The sequence below is a fragment of the Mercenaria mercenaria genome, chromosome 14 (assembly GCF_021730395.1).
Source record: "Mercenaria mercenaria strain notata chromosome 14, MADL_Memer_1, whole genome shotgun sequence".
NCBI lineage: Eukaryota > Metazoa > Mollusca > Bivalvia > Venerida > Veneridae > Mercenaria > Mercenaria mercenaria.
Genome location: NC_069374.1, coordinates 25,833,818 through 25,852,340, shown reverse-complemented (window position 1 = coordinate 25,852,340; position 18,523 = coordinate 25,833,818). Strand labels below are relative to the sequence as shown.

The 18,523-nt window shown below is 34.8% G+C and overlaps 3 protein-coding genes across 3 annotated transcripts; all 3 read right to left on the bottom strand.

The window, feature by feature from the left end:
* Positions 1-657: 657 nt before the first annotated feature.
* On the bottom strand, positions 658-5,198 carry LOC123528113 (G-protein coupled receptor GRL101-like). Its single transcript, XM_045307863.2, has 5 exons — positions 4,481-5,198; positions 3,801-3,928; positions 3,017-3,065; positions 2,542-2,786; positions 658-1,279 (listed from the first exon to the last, which is right to left on the bottom strand). Exons 1-5 carry the CDS (start codon positions 5,097-5,099, stop codon positions 1,133-1,135), a joined length of 1,188 nt encoding a protein of 395 aa, XP_045163798.1. The 5' UTR covers positions 5,100-5,198; the 3' UTR covers positions 658-1,132.
* Positions 5,199-5,754: 556 nt separating this feature from the next.
* LOC128548269 (G-protein coupled receptor GRL101-like) lies at positions 5,755-6,931 on the bottom strand. The gene has a single exon (XM_053522753.1). It carries the CDS (start codon positions 6,685-6,687, stop codon positions 5,887-5,889), a length of 801 nt encoding a protein of 266 aa, XP_053378728.1. The 5' UTR covers positions 6,688-6,931; the 3' UTR covers positions 5,755-5,886.
* Positions 6,932-7,203: 272 nt separating this feature from the next.
* Positions 7,204-11,430, bottom strand: LOC123528233 (uncharacterized). Its single transcript, XM_045307961.2, has 3 exons — positions 10,839-11,430; positions 9,762-9,878; positions 7,204-8,112 (listed from the first exon to the last, which is right to left on the bottom strand). The coding sequence occupies exons 1-3, from the start codon at positions 10,960-10,962 to the stop codon at positions 7,433-7,435; spliced, it is 921 nt and encodes a 306-aa protein (XP_045163896.2). The 5' UTR covers positions 10,963-11,430; the 3' UTR covers positions 7,204-7,432.
* Positions 11,431-18,523: the final 7,093 nt, after the last annotated feature.

Sequence of the window (18,523 nt, the reverse complement as noted above, 5' to 3'; positions counted from 1 at the left end):
TGATGTTGTTACTGTACGGTTGAAACATTTTTCGGCGTGGGGGTTATCAGGTAATATGGTGTGTTAAATATATACATGTATTAACATTTCGAAACTTCTTCACTACTCTATTTAGCTTTACCAAACAGAACTCTACAGACATGAAAATAATGAAAATAAAAAGTTGAATCACTTATAAATATAAAAAAAAGGATATTGAAAACAAATAGATTAAATCAAAATCAATAAACAATCAATAACTTTACAGACATCCTGATCGCAGCTATCGACAAACTAAATATATATTAAATAATAACGATTTATAAAATTCTTTACTGCTCAAGTTACCTTCACCCTTCAGAACTGCTACTCCTCTACATTATCCATAACAAATAATAATAACAAAAACACAAAAAGCATTAACCAAAGTCAATTATAAATTTGATAAAATAGCAAGTAAAAGGATATTTTGGAACTAAATTAAAAAATAAAAACCTTCCATTTTAACATAATCTCTAATATTTGTTGTGTAGTTAAACAATGAAAGAAAATCTGCAGGAAAAAACAATAGTTGTGCCGACTGATTAGAAAATATTATGGCGTCAATTATGACGTCAAAATGCCACATGACGTCCGGTTCATTACTTCTCGTGCACGTTTAGCATGATTTTTATCAAGCAAAAATCTGCCAATGCTTTGTATGGTTTATAGTATGAAATACCATGGTTCATCGTTCAGATGCTCGACTATTAAATCACGTTCAACGCCAACGTATCTGACTACTTAACCGTAGTAGATCACAGATAAACCTCGCAAAGACCTTCATTATTTGCTCAATAGAAGAGATACTAAAATGTCCCGCGGACTAATTGTATATTTCAAATATATTAGCCTCCAAAACTTCTTCACAACTGTATAAGATTTATTCCGACAGAATTAAGATTCCACAGGCATACCCAAACGAAAAATTAACCATATAATATTTAGTCTTTAATAAATATGACATATCTGACAAAGTGACAAGCAAAAAGGGAAATGGATATTTAGAACTAAATAAAATTTAAAAAAAAAAAAAAAACAGACACCAATGGCATAAAATGTGAAATAGCTAAATGTCAACTGCCGACGGGCCACATCTACAAGAGATGTTCATTTAAAATCTTTTCGCGGGTCTATTTAGCTTCATCCAGAGAGAACAGATATTTCTCAGCAATATCCCAAAACGATAAATGTCGTCGGTTTTATTCTCTGGTTTAACAGAGACGAAAGGTTCTCCTGTAATCTTGACGTCGCATAGTACCTAATTATAGAAAAATCAATATTTTAGCAAACATATTATAATACTACTATATTATAACATATTTAAATAGCGCCATTTTCATGAAAAACACGTTCATAGGCGCTTTGCATACAGGTACAAAGGCAGCCACTCAGGGCGCTAAATTCAGCCTCTACTGGTACAGCGAGCGATCTGTCCAGAGGGACACAGAGATAGAAAGCCCCCAGAACAGAGAAAGAACCCTTTAATTACAGGCCTGTACGGCTAACTTAGCCTAGTTCTTTGCGAATAGACAGTCTTGTTCTTTACGTGCCCAATATGTATTACCGATACACGCGAAGCCGTCTTTCCTGGGAATAACCAAAACTGAAAATTTAATCTTAGTTAGGTGGAAGAAACTCAAGAGCATTTCAGAACTTTCCAGTGCATGAACCGGGATTTGAACTCCAGACTTCTTGATTAGCAGTCAAGTGTGTTACTACTAGACCATCGGGCCACAAATGACGTTTTCTAAGTATTGTAATATGCATACTGCACCACACACAAAAACTAAAATATTAACGTCATTCCTTTAGAAGAACTGGGCATATTTGTTGTATGTAATATTTGAATCTGTGTTCCAATCATAATTTTTGTCAGACAGAACAACTTTTTCATCTTAGGAACATTATTTCTGACTACATAAGGGCGCCTTCCAAACAAGGGCATGTTATCACAAAGCGGTGTTATCTTTTCTTTTGCGGTTCATACAAAGTGCACATCATCATTTTTTAAAATAGGAAGAATGTAAATGTTTTTTTTAATGAACCATAGACCGATCCAGTCAAACACATGGTGCACTTTTTGTGCGTGCTTACTCTCCATGATTTTTATATGTTTCTATCATTCTTTTTTAAATGTAGTTTTATTTATTGGTCATTTGACATCACGGAGTCCATTGAATTATCTGTATAGTAATATTCGCCACAGCTACTTTGGTTGCGTGTTAGGTCTTAAAATGGCATATGGAGGGTGTAAAAACTCTCCCCGTACTTGCTCATTGTTGTTATATATTCCGATAATAGAGTGCGGGGTTGGGGGTGGGAGGGAGGTGTGGGGTGGGGTTGAGCGGTGTTGCACATCTCATTACCACTTGTTAAAGGTCTCAATCATAGTTACGTTTATCCTTCCAAAATAAACATAAACTTTTCACCAACTTTATTTCCAAAGGATCTTCTTATCTATATTATGTCTGTCAAAATGAGTATAAAAACTCGTTTAAAAACACTTTCAGTACTACAAACCTGTCTGTTGCGAACTCTGAGAAGGACAGACCTCTCATTAAGTGATTGTATCCCTAAGCAACTGCAATGTAACACGTCGAGAAATTCAACAAGTTGTGCAGCACTTTTTAGAATAACAATCATTGGGACATCTAGCTCTTCGACGGAAATCTTGCGAACACTCCAGTATTTCGAAGACGGGAGGTCATCTTTCGAAGCAAACCGTCGACTTATTGAATGAAAGTTCATAACAATTTCTCCAGTTTCTGAAGAAAAAACAAACATTTGTTTGTCAAGTAATAGTCAAGTTCGCCGTGGTAAATGATTTCTTATCACGTAAGAGCAATTTCACTAAATATTTAAAATACTTAAAATTGTTACATTTATATATTTTATTTGAAAACGTGTTGAAGTGGCGTATTTCTAGCGTCGGTTACATGATTCTCCGTATCTGTTCTTGATTAATGACATTTTTAGAGCAGAATATACGTTCTACCTTTAATCTTCGTCAGCCTTGAATGTTCCTTCGTACTAGGTCGAAAATCCTAATGATAAAAGATAAAAATCAAAATAAGACAGCAAATGAATAAGTGCACGATTACCAGAGAAATCGATGAATCATTATTTTTGACAAAATCTCAGTCTAAGAAGAAACTGATATGCCCGCTTTATAAAGCGAAATAGAAAATGCATCAATCATTATACATATTGTATGTAGTTTTATTAGGGACCGAACGATGATCAAGTAGGGTCGAAAGTCGTACCGGCGGCAATCGTTGTAAAAGTGATACAAATACATTTTAAGATACGTACGACACAATTTGTTATGCCCTTTCATGCATATATTTCATTGAGTCAAGGGTTCTAACCCTGGTCTGGTTGAGAGAAGCTTCTAACAAAAACCAGGTGCACAACTTCACATGTTGAATAATATTTATGTAACGTTTCAAAACCCTGGGTAGAATACTTTTTGAGATAAGTGTGACACAAACTTTTAGGGCCTTTTTATTCATATTTTCTACAAAGTCAATGGCCAGAACTCGAGCCTGGCTGTCTTATTTCCCAATTTACATACCAGTTACAACTCGTACATCCTGAATATCAATTCTGTGAGATTTGATGACTCTGGGTCAAGTACTTTTTGAGATATGCACGACAAAATTTCGGACGGACAAGGGTACTTGTAAGTGCCCCCAAAGCATTTGGGGTGGTGGTGGGGGGAAGGAAACCGTTTCATTCTTAAACTCATTCAAAGTGAGTGACCAATAGTATACTTATACCTTTCCTCCGATGATCGCTGATAATGTATAAAGTATCGGGTTAACTGCGGAGTTAACAGGGAGGATGAATACTGCTGCCCATGAGTACACATCTCCAGATATCGGATGACCGGAAAGTGCTAATACACCTGAAATTAATTAATGTGATGCTGCTTTATCATGATTACACGGCCTATTACGAACATTTACTCAGTTTGAAAAATCATAACGTTTTAGCACTTCATATTGTCTGATTTATAAATTATGAACGTAATGTTAATCAACGAAGTACAAAACTAGCACCACAATTAACATGTTATCTACATGGTAGCAAGAAAAAAAGTAATATTCGCAACAAGTCAAGACAGCCCGTCAATTCGATTTTAAATAAATCTGTAGACGCACATATTATAATACAAACAGACATAATGCTGAATATGCAATGCTGTTGATACATGTTCTTATCTCGAAATAATTAAAGATAGCAATGTGTAATTACAGTTAAGACGTAACGCTGTTCTGTAGTAAAACCTTGTATATTGACCATGCATTAGGGCAACGTAACAGAAACTTTTGTGTTGTAGACGAGTTTCATTCTCATGTCTAACTACGCCGCAAAAGTTATAACTGCAGAATCCAGTGGCGTATCTTGGTAGCATCTGTACATGTCGGGAATGCAAGAAATAATTTTATTGTCTTACCCATGACTCCAATTGGAAACCAGCACATGAAATCCGTCGCTACAACAAGGAGGAGATTTCTTGCAACTTTCAAGTCTCTCTTTCGTGAAGATTGTGCTGTCGTGGCCATTCCACTAGCCTTTTGCAATTCGAAAAATATTGACCACTGACCAACTGCAACTAGGAGAAAGGTGATGAAATTCAAGCCTACAAAAACTGAAATGGAGTAGACCCAACCGGGGGGACGTTCTCTTGTCAAAGGCAAAGCAATGCACACACCTGATCTGGAATAAAACTTGTTTTGGAAGTATCCTTCATATGCCACTGGTAGTATCGCGATGAAGCTTGAAAAAAGCCACGCTATTGTTACACAGATAACTGACTTCTTTGTGGTGAAAACTTTTGAACCAAACGGATATTTAATAACTAATAACCTGTCTAAGGTTATCAAACACAGAAACAATACACTAGCCTCCGACGATATTGTAGACAAAACACCAGCAAGATTACATAAAAAGCTTCCTCGCCAGTAATCATCTACATAAATATACCTGAAAAATATATAATTCTTATTATATAATAAATTATTGTAGACAAATACCCCATTATTTGTGTGCATTTTCATAACATTTCCTGTCATAACCGTTCTGTACTAAATATACTAGTTTTGCATTATACATATGGTGATCTTTCATATATTATTTTACAGATATTTTCGTTTAATAGTGTGCACTTTTGATCTTGGGCATTATAGCTTCTTTTATCCTGCATGATGACCTTAAACTTGTAATTCATTACATTTAACGATAGTAACTATACTAGACGCCACCAACTGCAGTATATTGTGTATATTCCAGTCGGTTTTATTTCGCTCAAATTAATATATGACAGTCGCGTTCGCGATGTGTTACGCAGCAGCCACATTAATGATATAATACTTAGCAACCAAAATCACGATAATATATTCAGCAGACGCATTTGTGATATTAAATTCAGCATACCCATTCGCGATTAAACATTAATTAGCAGTATTTGCGATGAGATAATTAGCAGTTGTTTTCATGCTTGTATTATGAAGCAGTCATATTTCTTATTTTATATACAGAGACAACATTTACTTCTGTATCAATCTTGTGTGATAGATGAAACGATTCGAACAGTTAGAAGTTTTTCACAAAGTGTTAAACCGTATTCGACTGAGTAAAAAAATATTTGAAACTTTATTTTCAAGTTACTAACAAGGTAATGAATTATTTATTTCGTGAATGGACTAAAGTTGTTGCTAACTCCTCGTAATGACAGTTTTATTTATACTCCAAATATCCATAAAATAAAATGGCAAAATATATGTAAACGACTTTCAATTCGTCAATTCCATTGAAAAAAGCAGCAAAAACAAAATCATCTCCAATGTACGGTACTTGCAGTTACCTTTTCCTGAAAGCAGCATCAGCAATTGCTATTATCAACAAATACACCCCCATAAGAAAATCGGCAGCGGCCAAATTCGTTACGAATATTCCATAACCAAGCTTGAGTCTTTTCCGATCTACCTTGAGTCTATATATTAAAGAAAGGCAATTTCCAAACAGGGCTAACACGCCAAATAACCACAATAAGAACTGAAGCGCTGAATGACGCATGAGATCTTCGCAGGAGGAAAATTCATCTTTTGTCGGGAAACAATTATGTTCATCAAGGTAGTTTGGTCGAATGCAACAGAACTTGAAAGAGGGTGTTCTAAGCAATTTCAAATCTGCCACTCCAGTAAATGTTTCCTTGTTAAATTGTTTAATTATGTTTCCTTCAAAGTTTATAACATTCGCTGATAAATTACTGAACGAAAATGCTTCTATATCTTCTAGTCTATTATTCGACAGATCTATGCTATTCAATCTTAAACCAGCAAAGGTATTTGCTGAAATTTTCGTAAGCATCGAATTTGCTAGATTCAATTCACGAATAAGAGAAAGACTATAAAATGCATAGGGATCTACCCGAGACAGGTAATGGTTTCCATATATATGCAATGTTTTAAGCTTAGTCAAACTACTAAACACACGATCTTGTAATGTTGAAATCAAGTTAAAGCTTAAATCCAGTAATTGCAGGTTCCGTACTCTGTTGAAAGCATTACTAGACAAGTCATTTATATCACATCGTGACAGATTTAAAACTGACAAAAGGATAAAATCTAGCGCAGGTTGTTGTAAAACAGTGTTTAACATTTTGTTCAAACTCAGATCCAATTTTCTGATAGACTTTGGGATAAAATCAATTGCCGACAATTCAAATTTTGTTGCACTGCAGTTTGCATACAACCCGCTACAAAAGCACAAGTACGGGCATGTAAAATCGCATAACAGTTCGTCGTCTCCATGTACGCAATGTCTGTAGCCATCGCATACCAATTCCAGTGGTAAACATGTTTTACTTGCGGCGCATTTGTACTGATCCTTGCAGTACACCTTTGAACTTACTGCAAATATACAAATCTGTTTTAATAAACATGTAGTTGTTTCGTGTGTTGGCTTTTAACGCCTTTTAGCAACTTTATTTCACAGAAAAGACAGATGACATTCACTACAATTTCAAAATACATAGATGCTGTCATTCAAAGTTCTTTCAGTCAAAGACACAAACGCAATCGTTCAGCGTTAACTTAGTTTCAACATTATTTTAATTAAAGGCGAGGTACTATCATTCAGAAAAAGACAATATTGACATCATTTAGCATCATTTAAGTTAAAGACAAGACGCCATCTTTTTGCTGCATTTTGGTTTAAGATACAAACGTTGTCATTCAGCATTTGATTAAAGACGTAGACATTACAAAGACACGTTGCCCTAGCACGTATTAATTTAAGATTCATTTGCGCTTCTTACTTAGCAGGAAACCGTATAAACTTCCCTACATTACTAAGACCAGGAGACTGAGTGTTTATCAACAATATTGCTAATGAAAGCATTTTCTTAGTCCAGAGATCGAACCTGCTCCTCCTTTTGGGCTACAAGTATTTGTTCTCTATTAATAAGACTTATGTTCCTATCCCGGTGAAATTGATCAGTAGTAAAAACAAAGCCCTTATAAATATAATCCAATCCACAGACAGTAAACCATAAATTGTACAAACCTTTACATACATCACTGAAGTATTCCGCCCCGGTAGCTGTTAATGTTTTCCATCTTTTAACACGTACAGGAATCACTTTCGGAACAACGCTTTCACTATCATAATCAATATGTAACTCTTGTGTCACACGATACAGCTTATGATCTCCGATAAGATAATCTAAATTTGAAAAGATCTCATCGGCTACTTCTTTAGATGTTGCACTGTTCTGAATGTAAATAAATCCTTTTGTCCCGTTCTTTGTGAATTTTACAGATTTAAGAAAGTCCTTGGACATGATTTTGAATTTACATTCTGGAAGCCATGTTGTATCACCTCTTTGATCAATTTGTCTGTCTGTAACAAGTATCTGTGTGCTGTCTATGCCAAATGTCCTTAAAGGCCTTGATACTTCAAAACTCAATGTTCTAACAATACTTGTTGCTGTATAAAACTGTCTGGAAAATTGACTAATATATGATTCCTCTGATGTGCCTTTTTCATATAGAATAAGTACCTCATTTTGCAACGGCTCACATCCTGATAAAGAAGAATCTAGGCGATAAGACACGTTACTAGCGTTCACAAGGTAACTCATATTACAATCGTAATATCAAAGAATAGCGGCCACTGCAGTAATCCCTTCCTTTAAATCAAGGAAGTGCATCAAATTAAACTGAAATTCTCAAAATAGAGGTAAATTATGAAGTATTGGTGCCAGACATACGGATCTTCACTACAGCATGCGGACGCCAAAGCAAGTATGATTAGGATACCTCTCCATATACAGTCATGTCAAGACATGTACAGTCAAGTCACAAATACCACTGAGGAATTAAATGCGGTCAATCGATTGGAGTAAAACTCACACTTACGCCCCACCATGTTCCACAAAATAGTGTAAATAAACCTTTTCCATGCCAGACGAATTTTTAAAACACACAAGGATTAAGAGGCAGGATATTTAAGCCACAACAATTATCCTGTAAACGTGTATACGTGTGTACTCCATACCTTTGCAGAAGGCAGAACAGCTCGTGAAATAATGTCAACAGGACCGTTTACGTAGTTTAAAGCGGATGAGACTTATTTGGCTTTAAGAAATGCCTTTCATGCATAACTGGCAAGGAATGACAATGTTATCCGGGCTGGAGTTTACCTTACGTGAATAAAAAGTCACATTACCGCTTGATTTTTCGTTTCATGCTGTCCGTCAGGTTTGTGAAAATACCTGTCTTACACAGGCGATCATATAAAATACTTATTTCTTGTATAAAAATTACTTTTTCACTGGATCATGGCATGCACTATCGGGAACATGTATGTATTAACAAGGCGATTGACGTACTGTTAATACCCGATTTTTGTTTTTGAAATACAATGCTAGTGCATACATCTTTCATAAATATTCCTTTATAATATGAAAAGAGGCAATCCAATCCATAATATTTATTGCTGTATTAATCACTAACCAGGTCATGTTTCAAGTACTGTATAATATCTTTTGCAAATTTTTGTAAAGCTATAAAGGAAATTTCAGCCATAATGGTGCGGCAAATTAAATACTCCAAATGAGACAATCTTGCAAATGTCTAAAAGATGTCTGACCTGCATGGGCAATCCGTTTCCTTCGTAATGCACGGAAGTGAGATTTTAATGGAAGGATTTACTAGACATACGTGTACACAAGTTATAAATCGATATCTACCCTAAAACTTTACCTGGTTTCATTTTGATTTGTTTTCTTGTTAAAGCTACTCGTCCACTGTTGGGACGAAATTCTTCATTATGTTAATTTCCACCAGGTTTATCGTAAAATGTGCCAATAATACTAATAATTTAAAAACAAAAGTAGTGCTCGGACAAGCAAGTTTCTTCAAGTTACAAAAAAAGTATTATTTAAATTAAAACTGAAATTAATTTTGTATGTAGTCGAGAATCCAAACTCTTAAAATTGAGATAAATGTTTTCCCCTGGTTAAAACAGTTTTTTAGTTATTTTGGTTTTGAAATATCACCCCAACAGGAAAGTTAAATACCTAACACCGATACAACTGCTCATTAATAGTGTGTATAGCCGACATGACAGGAAATCCTAACACATATCACCGACACAGCAGAGGGATTGAGCGAGTTAAACCGGGCTTACGTAATAAGTCAAGGGTTTATTTAAAACGAAGTCGTCTTTACCGCAGTTTTCTTCATCTTGTCCTCCTTTACAGTGGATGTGTCCATCACATACAAACCGTACCGGCAGGCAGTAACTGCCAGGGCATTTTACAGTGTTGTTTGGACAGCTGAAGTTTTCTGAAATATATCAAGAAAATCGTGCGTGTAAGGCCTGCTGCAAGCTACTCGAGCTTTCTTTCAGTTAGGAGAACAGCGATTGAATGAGTTTATGATTTATTTAAATACATGTGCGGATTATATGTTATGTCACAATGAGATTATCAAACTGGTACGGTAAGGAGTTATATTCAGTCGAAATATTCTTATAAAATGAACTTCTGTACAAACATAATTATATGAATATAATATCTCTTTTAAAGACGTAAAAATAAATGTTTTTCAATTTTAATAGGTGAACTATTTTTCTTTTTTTTTTTTTTTTTTTTTTTTTTTTTTCTTTTGTTAAAGCTACGTTGGAAGTATGCAACGCAACTGAGCAAAGCAAAATAGAAGAAGCCTCGCTTTGGCTCAGAATGTTTATGACAGGTAATGTAAATGTGCAATATCCTCTACGCCCCTTCAACTATAATTTTCCACATATTCATAGTTCAAAACGAAAAGTGAGTATTGAATTTAAAAGACAGAGTCTTTGACGAGTGAAATTACATCATGAGCCACAAGTAGTTTTGGTCAAATTTATGAAAAGGTTTCGAAATAATTGACTGCATCATGTATTCTCCAACATTACCTAATTGAACAAAATGAAATAAAAATCAGAGCTAAGACCTGATATGCTAACTTGTCCTTTGTTCGATAAAACATTTCAATGTGATACCGTATGTGCTTGAATGATATTCAATGAAAACGATTCGGGAAGGGACAGGGTCGAACCAGACAAGGATGAACGGGGCTGGACAAAGTGATTTCTTTAAGACCCCAACCAAACAAAGTTTGACAGGATTACTATGTGTCAAATTACGCGATTAAATTGAATTTACTACTGTGTAACAATAAGTCAAATGGCGTGAAGCAAGCGATTAAATTGAAATTATCACAATCATTTAAATGACGTAAAACATGCGATTAAATTGAACTTACCACAGTTAGTTAAATGACTTCCGTCTCGACATCCTGTAGGAAATCCTGCATTGTCAACATCGAATAAACATTTTTGTGAAACTGGAAAAGTTTGTCCAGTCTCAGCACAAGAAATGTCGTCCATATCGGCCGATGAAGTATGATTGTCTTAAATATAAGTGTGTCAGTTAGTACACCTATTGAAAGGAAAAACCACTAGATGACGAAGATGACTTTAAAGACCTTGTGAATATATACTTTGGCTGAGAATGAACCAATCAATAAACTTCTCCTATAATAGTAATCTGAACTTTCATTCAGATTTTTCTAATATGATAAACTATTTGGTTTTGTACTAACTAGTAGGATGTTAAGATTCAATATCAGAAAAGTAATGAACTTGACATGTTGCATTAAATACATTGCTTCGTTTTCCCGGCCAAACGCAAGAGTCGTAATTTAAATGGATTGGGATTATATTTTTCACGGGACTGGCGAATGACGAATAAAAATTGTTAAATGTGTTAAAGTATACTTTTACAAAAACAAAATGTTGATTTAAGTAAAAGAAAATATTAAAACAGTCCAGTTAACGCTGGAACACCCTTCTCCTTTCTATTTTTAATTTTTATTGATTTTGGTGGTAATCTGAAAATATACGTCTTCACTTCACAAGATAGAATGTATCTTAGATGTATTCTCTTATCGTAATGCGTATGTTTCGTAACATAATATGATGTGGCTTTGATCTTTAGATGTAGATTAAATATATTCTCTCAAAACGCGGATATTCGTATAAGATCTTTTATCCTACCCTCATATAAGATATAGCGCAATATCGGCCTGCCTAATAAACTTTGCTTTATCTAGTCAGTGTCAAGATATCACTTTTGCGGGAACTTTTGAAATCACTTATTTTATCAAAATTTTGCATTTAAATTATCACCATTGTATTGGAAATGTCTGAACTTGGAAAATGAGTGGTCAAATCAAAGGTTTTTATCCTGAAACAAAAAAGTTATTGCTATTTTTCACTTTTACAGCACTTAATTCAGCCGGAAATTTTGGAAACAATTTTTTCCGAATGTTTCATTGAAACTGTTATCATTGTATTGGAAATGTTCTAACTAAGAAAATAAGTGGTAAAATCAAACGTTTTTATCCAGAAACAAAAAAGTTATTGCATTTTTTCAATTTTTCACAAACTGAATTACACTAGCAAACGTCATATTATATGACGTCAAGTCTGCACGCTGTTGCTCTTTCCAACGACTTTTTCCTAATTTCCTGAACAGGTAGGATAAATAGAATATTGGATTACTGTCTGAATAAATTTAAATTTATTAGGCTCGTCTGCGAAAAAATATAAGGCTCGGCAGAGCCTCGCCTAATATATTTTCTTCCACTCGCCTAATAAATTTAAATTTATCAGACAGTAACCTAATATTCTCTATAACTTTGTCCTTATCTTGTAGTGCGGTTGCGCAATTTACCATTATCGCATCGTGGTCATTAACTCATTATTTTAAATCCCTCCATTCGTAAAACATGATGCAGAATGGGAAAGAACAATAACCTAGATACACTGAACTATGATACTTGCCTATGAAATATGACTTTGGCTTTTGTCGCGAACGTTAATTATTTTAATTTTTTCATGTTACTGTTGGGCACAGAAAAGACCATGCATTTAAACCACATCATTCGATCGGCCTTTAAGCACAACAGGATCTTGATATCGAGCTCGGGTCATTGGTATTTGAATTGGCTGTCGAGGGATAGAAAACTTAAAGACCAAGTGCATTGAAATTAAATTAAAAATGCTTGTTTTCAATCAGTATAAAAGCAATATGAAGATCCTTCGGAAACACAAAGCGCAACCTGGAAGAGTTGGTTTTATTTGTGTATTTACATATCCATAAGTGGTCCACAAATATGTATCAAGTCCCCTAGATACGGCTTCATATTTATATACTATATTTACATTCTTCAGATCAGAGACGATAGTCATATTTTGATGAACATTCCAGTCAACAGTTTTGGAATTATGTTCCGGACAAAGGTTTTATGGGTAATTGAAAGAATGGCAGATAATTAAAAAAAGTAAGCAAGGTAAAGTTGTAATTCTTGTAAAGTGCACATCGTCACTATATCCTCTGACACTGTGTGAATTTTTTTCATGTCCCATGAATAGTTTTGGAGTTATGTTCCGAAAAAAATGTTATGCGTAAATCATCAAGAAGACAATAATTCAAGAAATAATAAATGAAAATGTTCTTGTACATTGTAATCCATTCAGAACTTTTGGAGTTACGCTCAGGACAAAACGCGTTACGGACATGTTTACATGGATACGTAGTTGACAAATAATATAAGTATTCCACAAAAATAGAATAATAACTACAACAATAGCATAATAACAGCGTCAGCAATTTTGTAAAAGATGTGCACTTTTGAAACATGTTACCTCCGTTAAAGTCATTGCATACTGCAGGTCCAATATGTATTGATCTACACAGATGCTTATCCCATCCACATACAAGAAATCTCTGTTCGCGAAAGTTAGATATTATAAGGCGTTGAGACGAATCATGAAAATAATGGGATACAGATCTGTTTCCTATCACAATATCAGCACAGGATTGGTTATCATTACTGAGCATAAAACCAAATCTATAATGAAAAAATATGCTGTTACTCTGTAATAATTTGTGAAAACATGACTGTATCTTTTAAAAAAGTAGCAAACACGGTTATCGAAAAATGATGAAACGAGCAGTTCGACAAAAGGGTACATATTCAATAATGGATCATTTGTCTTAAGTGGTCATTTTCTCTTAATATTAAACTTTATATCAACGTCGCCCAACACGACATATACGAAAATGTCGCAGGCGCGGCTTCAACTCATTTAGATTTGAATATTGAATACTGCTTAAGCCGGTGCTAGGGGGCGTGGGCAGTGTTGCATTTTCCATTACTCCTCATGAACAGACTCAATCAAACCGAGTCTGCAATTTTCTCTGTTTGCCTTGTTTTCGGTGCTTCCGAGGGATCTATTTTTGAGATTTTATTGACTGAGCCTGTTCAAGAACAGTAGTGGAAATGCAAGCTACCGTACATGCCCTCTAGCCCCTAGTTGAGCAGAACTCAACATTTACACATGGTAATAAAAGTACCAGAATATAATTTAGAGACACCACCCGCAGATGTATTATTACGGCGTTGCACATGGAACCTTCATTGATACACAGAGTGCAATACCATGACAAGCGGCGTATGGTCCCCAGTTAAAATAAAGGTGTTGCCTTAAACGAGAAAACAATGGGCAGAACTAAACAAATTGGAATTTAGAGAGGGGATCTGATGTTATAGATCCTGCATATCCTGCATATCACAGAAACTGCCAAAAGACAAAATTAAAAAGCAGGCACCAAATCAAAGGGGTGAGTTAACAATACCCAAAGCTAATAAAGCAGGAGTATTGGAACCACCCTTGCCGAAATATTAAACAGTACACTAACACAAGATAAGTGTCGTGCAGAACGATCAAAAATAATTGAAATGTAACAACTCTGATCGAAGGCACTGGGAGGCTTTTTACGGCCGCCACATGGCACAAATAACAATGTTGTGATAATGAAAAAGAAAAAGTGGAAAACCATAGGTCGCCCAACACGACATAAACGAAAATGTTGCAGTCACGGTTTGATTGAACCTGTTCGTTAACGCCTCCGTCCACGCCCTCTAGCCCTCTAGTCCACGCCATCTAGACATTGCTTTCTACATTTTTTTATGCATTTTCGATTTTGACGGCAACAAATATTCTGACTGACTTATGTAAACAGGAATGTAACGCGTGTGTACGTGAAAATGTATACGAAACATAATTTTTTATGTTAAAATGTTAATACGAACATGAATATTAACGTTAAATTGTGCATATTTTTTGTGTTAAAATATGTATATTCAACATAATTTTTTACGCTAAAATGTGTATTTGAAACATGAATTCTTACTCTAGAATGTTCATATGAAACATGAATTTTTACGTTGAAACGTGTATATGAAACATGGATTTACAATGTGAAATTTTAGATACAATAAACCAAACAAATATGTACCATTGTATGATTTCACACTTAAAACACATTAAAAAGACGAATTTCATCCACAATTTCGGGTTTACTGTAACTGTGACTGCTTCTCTCTTTTTGTTTGTTTACGCTACGCCTAAATGTGCACACGGCTTTGTTGGCACAATGGGGATTTTGTGGAAGAAAAGTGTATAGCATGTACAAAAATTTAATCGCAGATTTTGTCTGCGATAAAAAGACATTGAGAAAATGTAAATGGTGCACGATTAATTAACCATTCTCGAATATGCTCAGTAACAATATGCCGAACTGTGCGTTTCAAGTAGGAAATGCATGGTTGAATTTGTCCAGTATTTTACCGTTCAGTCGTCGAGCACTCTGTTAGATCAAACTGGTTTATATAAATAAAGAATTTATATCAGGTTTTATCGGAACAGTCAGTTTGAATCTGACTATATGAAGGTTAAATATGCATATGTCGTATATTTACGTTTTGTTTATGCACAGTTATTTTATGACAGGAACAACAAACATATGAACTTCGTCTAAAAATGCTGATTGCTGTGTACAGAAACTATGAAAACGCCATTTGGAATATATCGGAAATTTATCTTATTTCCGCAAAAACACTGTAAACGTAGCACTACGGTGAAATTTTGTACATGTCAATGCTATTAGGTAAATGAAAAAAAAAAACAGGTTGTATTTTTATTTACACATAAAAATAATCCTATCGGTGCAGAATTGGATACACTAAAAAAACATGACGATGGGAAAGGTAAAAATACCCGACTGCTGGATCGTAAATATGTATCATGCAAAGGCATTGGTCAGTCTCAGCCTCGTGCTTTCTGCGTAAACTGTATTCACAAACCAATTTGATCTGAAATAGGTAAAACACGGGAATTACGTTTGATACACGAGAAAATTTATGAAATTCAATCCTAAATTGACTGCTAACCAGATAAGAGAACCAAAAGGTGACAAGCTTGTGATTTGAAAAGGGGCTTAAACTAAAACAGTACACTTACAGTGCAATACTACAAAACAGAAAAAGTGGACACCCAATGAATATGTTGCGGTCTCGGATCAAATAAATAATAAATGATAAAACGCCATATATTTTAGATTGAAACATAGTCTAATTTGCTGAACTTTAATTTTAGAAACCTACGTGGCCAACTGTGAATCACTTACCACATACATGTGTAAGTTCGAAACCTCGCTTAGAATGCAAAAATATTTCATGTGAGGAAGCACCAAGCTGGCTTCCGAATGAGCTGTAGATAAATCAATATTTTCGATTGTTTTATTTTTGTTAATATTCGCACTTGCGAATTCCAATTATTCATTAAGGTTTAGGAGTATATCACCAAAACACAGAAATATTTTATAAACGAATAACATCGTTACCAATATTTTACTTAACCATTACATGTTCTGCCGTACTGTCCCGTACGGAAAATATTCTGAAAAAGTTGTCCCCCTTTGAAAATGAATGCCATTTGTAAAGAAATAAAAATAAACAATTGCTGAAAACTGTGTTCCACTTAGTTATGTGAAATTTCAACACTCCCATGTTATTGCAAATGAATCAAAACAAACATGTGTAACAGTTCTTTGAAAATGGTGAGTTTTTGAAGGCGTTTGACTGCCCGGAAGTGGGGCCCCTTTAGGCAGTCCTTTTTTTCGGAATTCAATGTTTATATTAGTATACTGACAGTTGTTTTGTCGTTTTTGTAATGATAGCGTGTATATTACTCTACAAAACAAGTGTCAGTTTACTGATACAGTTGAATATCGTTACCTCGATATCTGTTAGCTCGATACTCCGGTTAGCACGATGTGTTTCAGTCGGTCCCGGTTTTTCCCTATATATTTAATGTAATTATTTATCCATTACCTCGATATCATTAGCTCGATACTTTGTTTAGCTCGATGAGATTTTTCAGTCCCGTCAACTTACCTGTTCTAACACCTGGTTTCGTCGATATCACAGCTTGTCAAAAAATATCCATGTTATTTTTAGGTGTGAAAACCAATCTATTGATGTCCGGCGATGTATTAATCATAGTCAAGTTAGTTTGTATGTTTGTTTTGTTTGTTATTTAATCTTTAATCCAATTTAAATGTCAGGAAGGTTGCATTTAATTCCGAGTAATTAGTCTTATATAACAGCGTGCAAGCGGGCAAGCTGTTATCCAATGTAACAACAAATTTGGATGAAATATTTTCTGTTTGACAGAGTAATCTGCCATTTAGAATTGAGTAACAATATGCGTATTTAACTGGCAAATTTTCGTTATCGAAGCACAGTCAAAATGACTACTCAGCTAGGAACATTACCGCTGCATTCAGACTTGTTTAGGGAAGGAATAAAAATGCTAATGTTTACACGTATATTTTGAGAAATTAAAAAGTTGTATGTATATACTATTTAATTAAGATGTTTTAAGATGTTTTGTCAATAAAATTAAAATCGTATTTACGCTTAATATAATTTCTTTCCCCTCTCAAACCCTCTGAAAAAAGCATTGGATATAATGACAATATAGACGTCAGACACAAGTACAGTGTCGTCCCAGATGGTCGATATCGTTACGCCGAACTTCGTATACGTCGATGCAATTTTTACAGTCCCTTGAATTTCGAGGTATAAGCACTGAATTCCGAAAAGGACTGTCTAAATAGGCCCCACTTCCAGACAATCAAGCGCCTTTAAAAACTCACCATTTTCAAGGAACTGTTACACATGTTTGTTTTGATGCATTTGTAATAGCGTGCGAGTGTTGAAATTTTACATAACTAGGTGGAACACAGTTTTCAGCAATTGTTTATTTTTATTTCTTTACAAATGACATTCATTTTCAAAGGGGGACAACTTTTTCAGAATATTTTCAGTACGGGACAGTACGGCAGAACATGTAATGGTCAGGTAAAATATTGGTAACGATGTTGTTCGTTTATAAAATATTTCTGTGTTTTGGTGATATACTCCTAAACTTTAACCCTAAGACTGCTAAATTTCTAAAACCGGTCCTTCATTCAATTTGGGCAATACCATTTATTATTAGAAGGGGTGTTCACTGAAAATTTACTGACTGAATAGCGAACTGTGTAGACCATGATCAGCCTGCACATCCGTCTTGGTCTACACTGGTCGTAAAGGCTTAATCACTTGCCGCCAGCAGGCTAAAGGTTACTTTTGATCTGCAATATGTTCTAAAACACAAACACTTCCTAAAAGAAGGAGATTTGATATAGTGACATACAACCTACACTAGAGTGCATTTTCAGGAAAGCCGCAAATAGTTTGAAGTTGAAATAATGGACTAAATTAGATGATAATTGGTAAACTAAACAAAAAAGAGTTAAGAAAGTGGATCCAAGACATAATTAAATAGCAGGCACCATATCTAAAGGGTTATTAAGAGTACCCCAAAATAATGAAAGTTGGAGTACTGAAACCCCCCAAGCCGAGATCTTCAAGCTGGAACATTAATAAGTACCACTATCACAAAATGATAAATGTAGAGCTGATTGCCCCGAAAATATTGAAATACAGCAGCTGTTATTGAATGTTCGAGGATATATTTTACAGCCGTCACA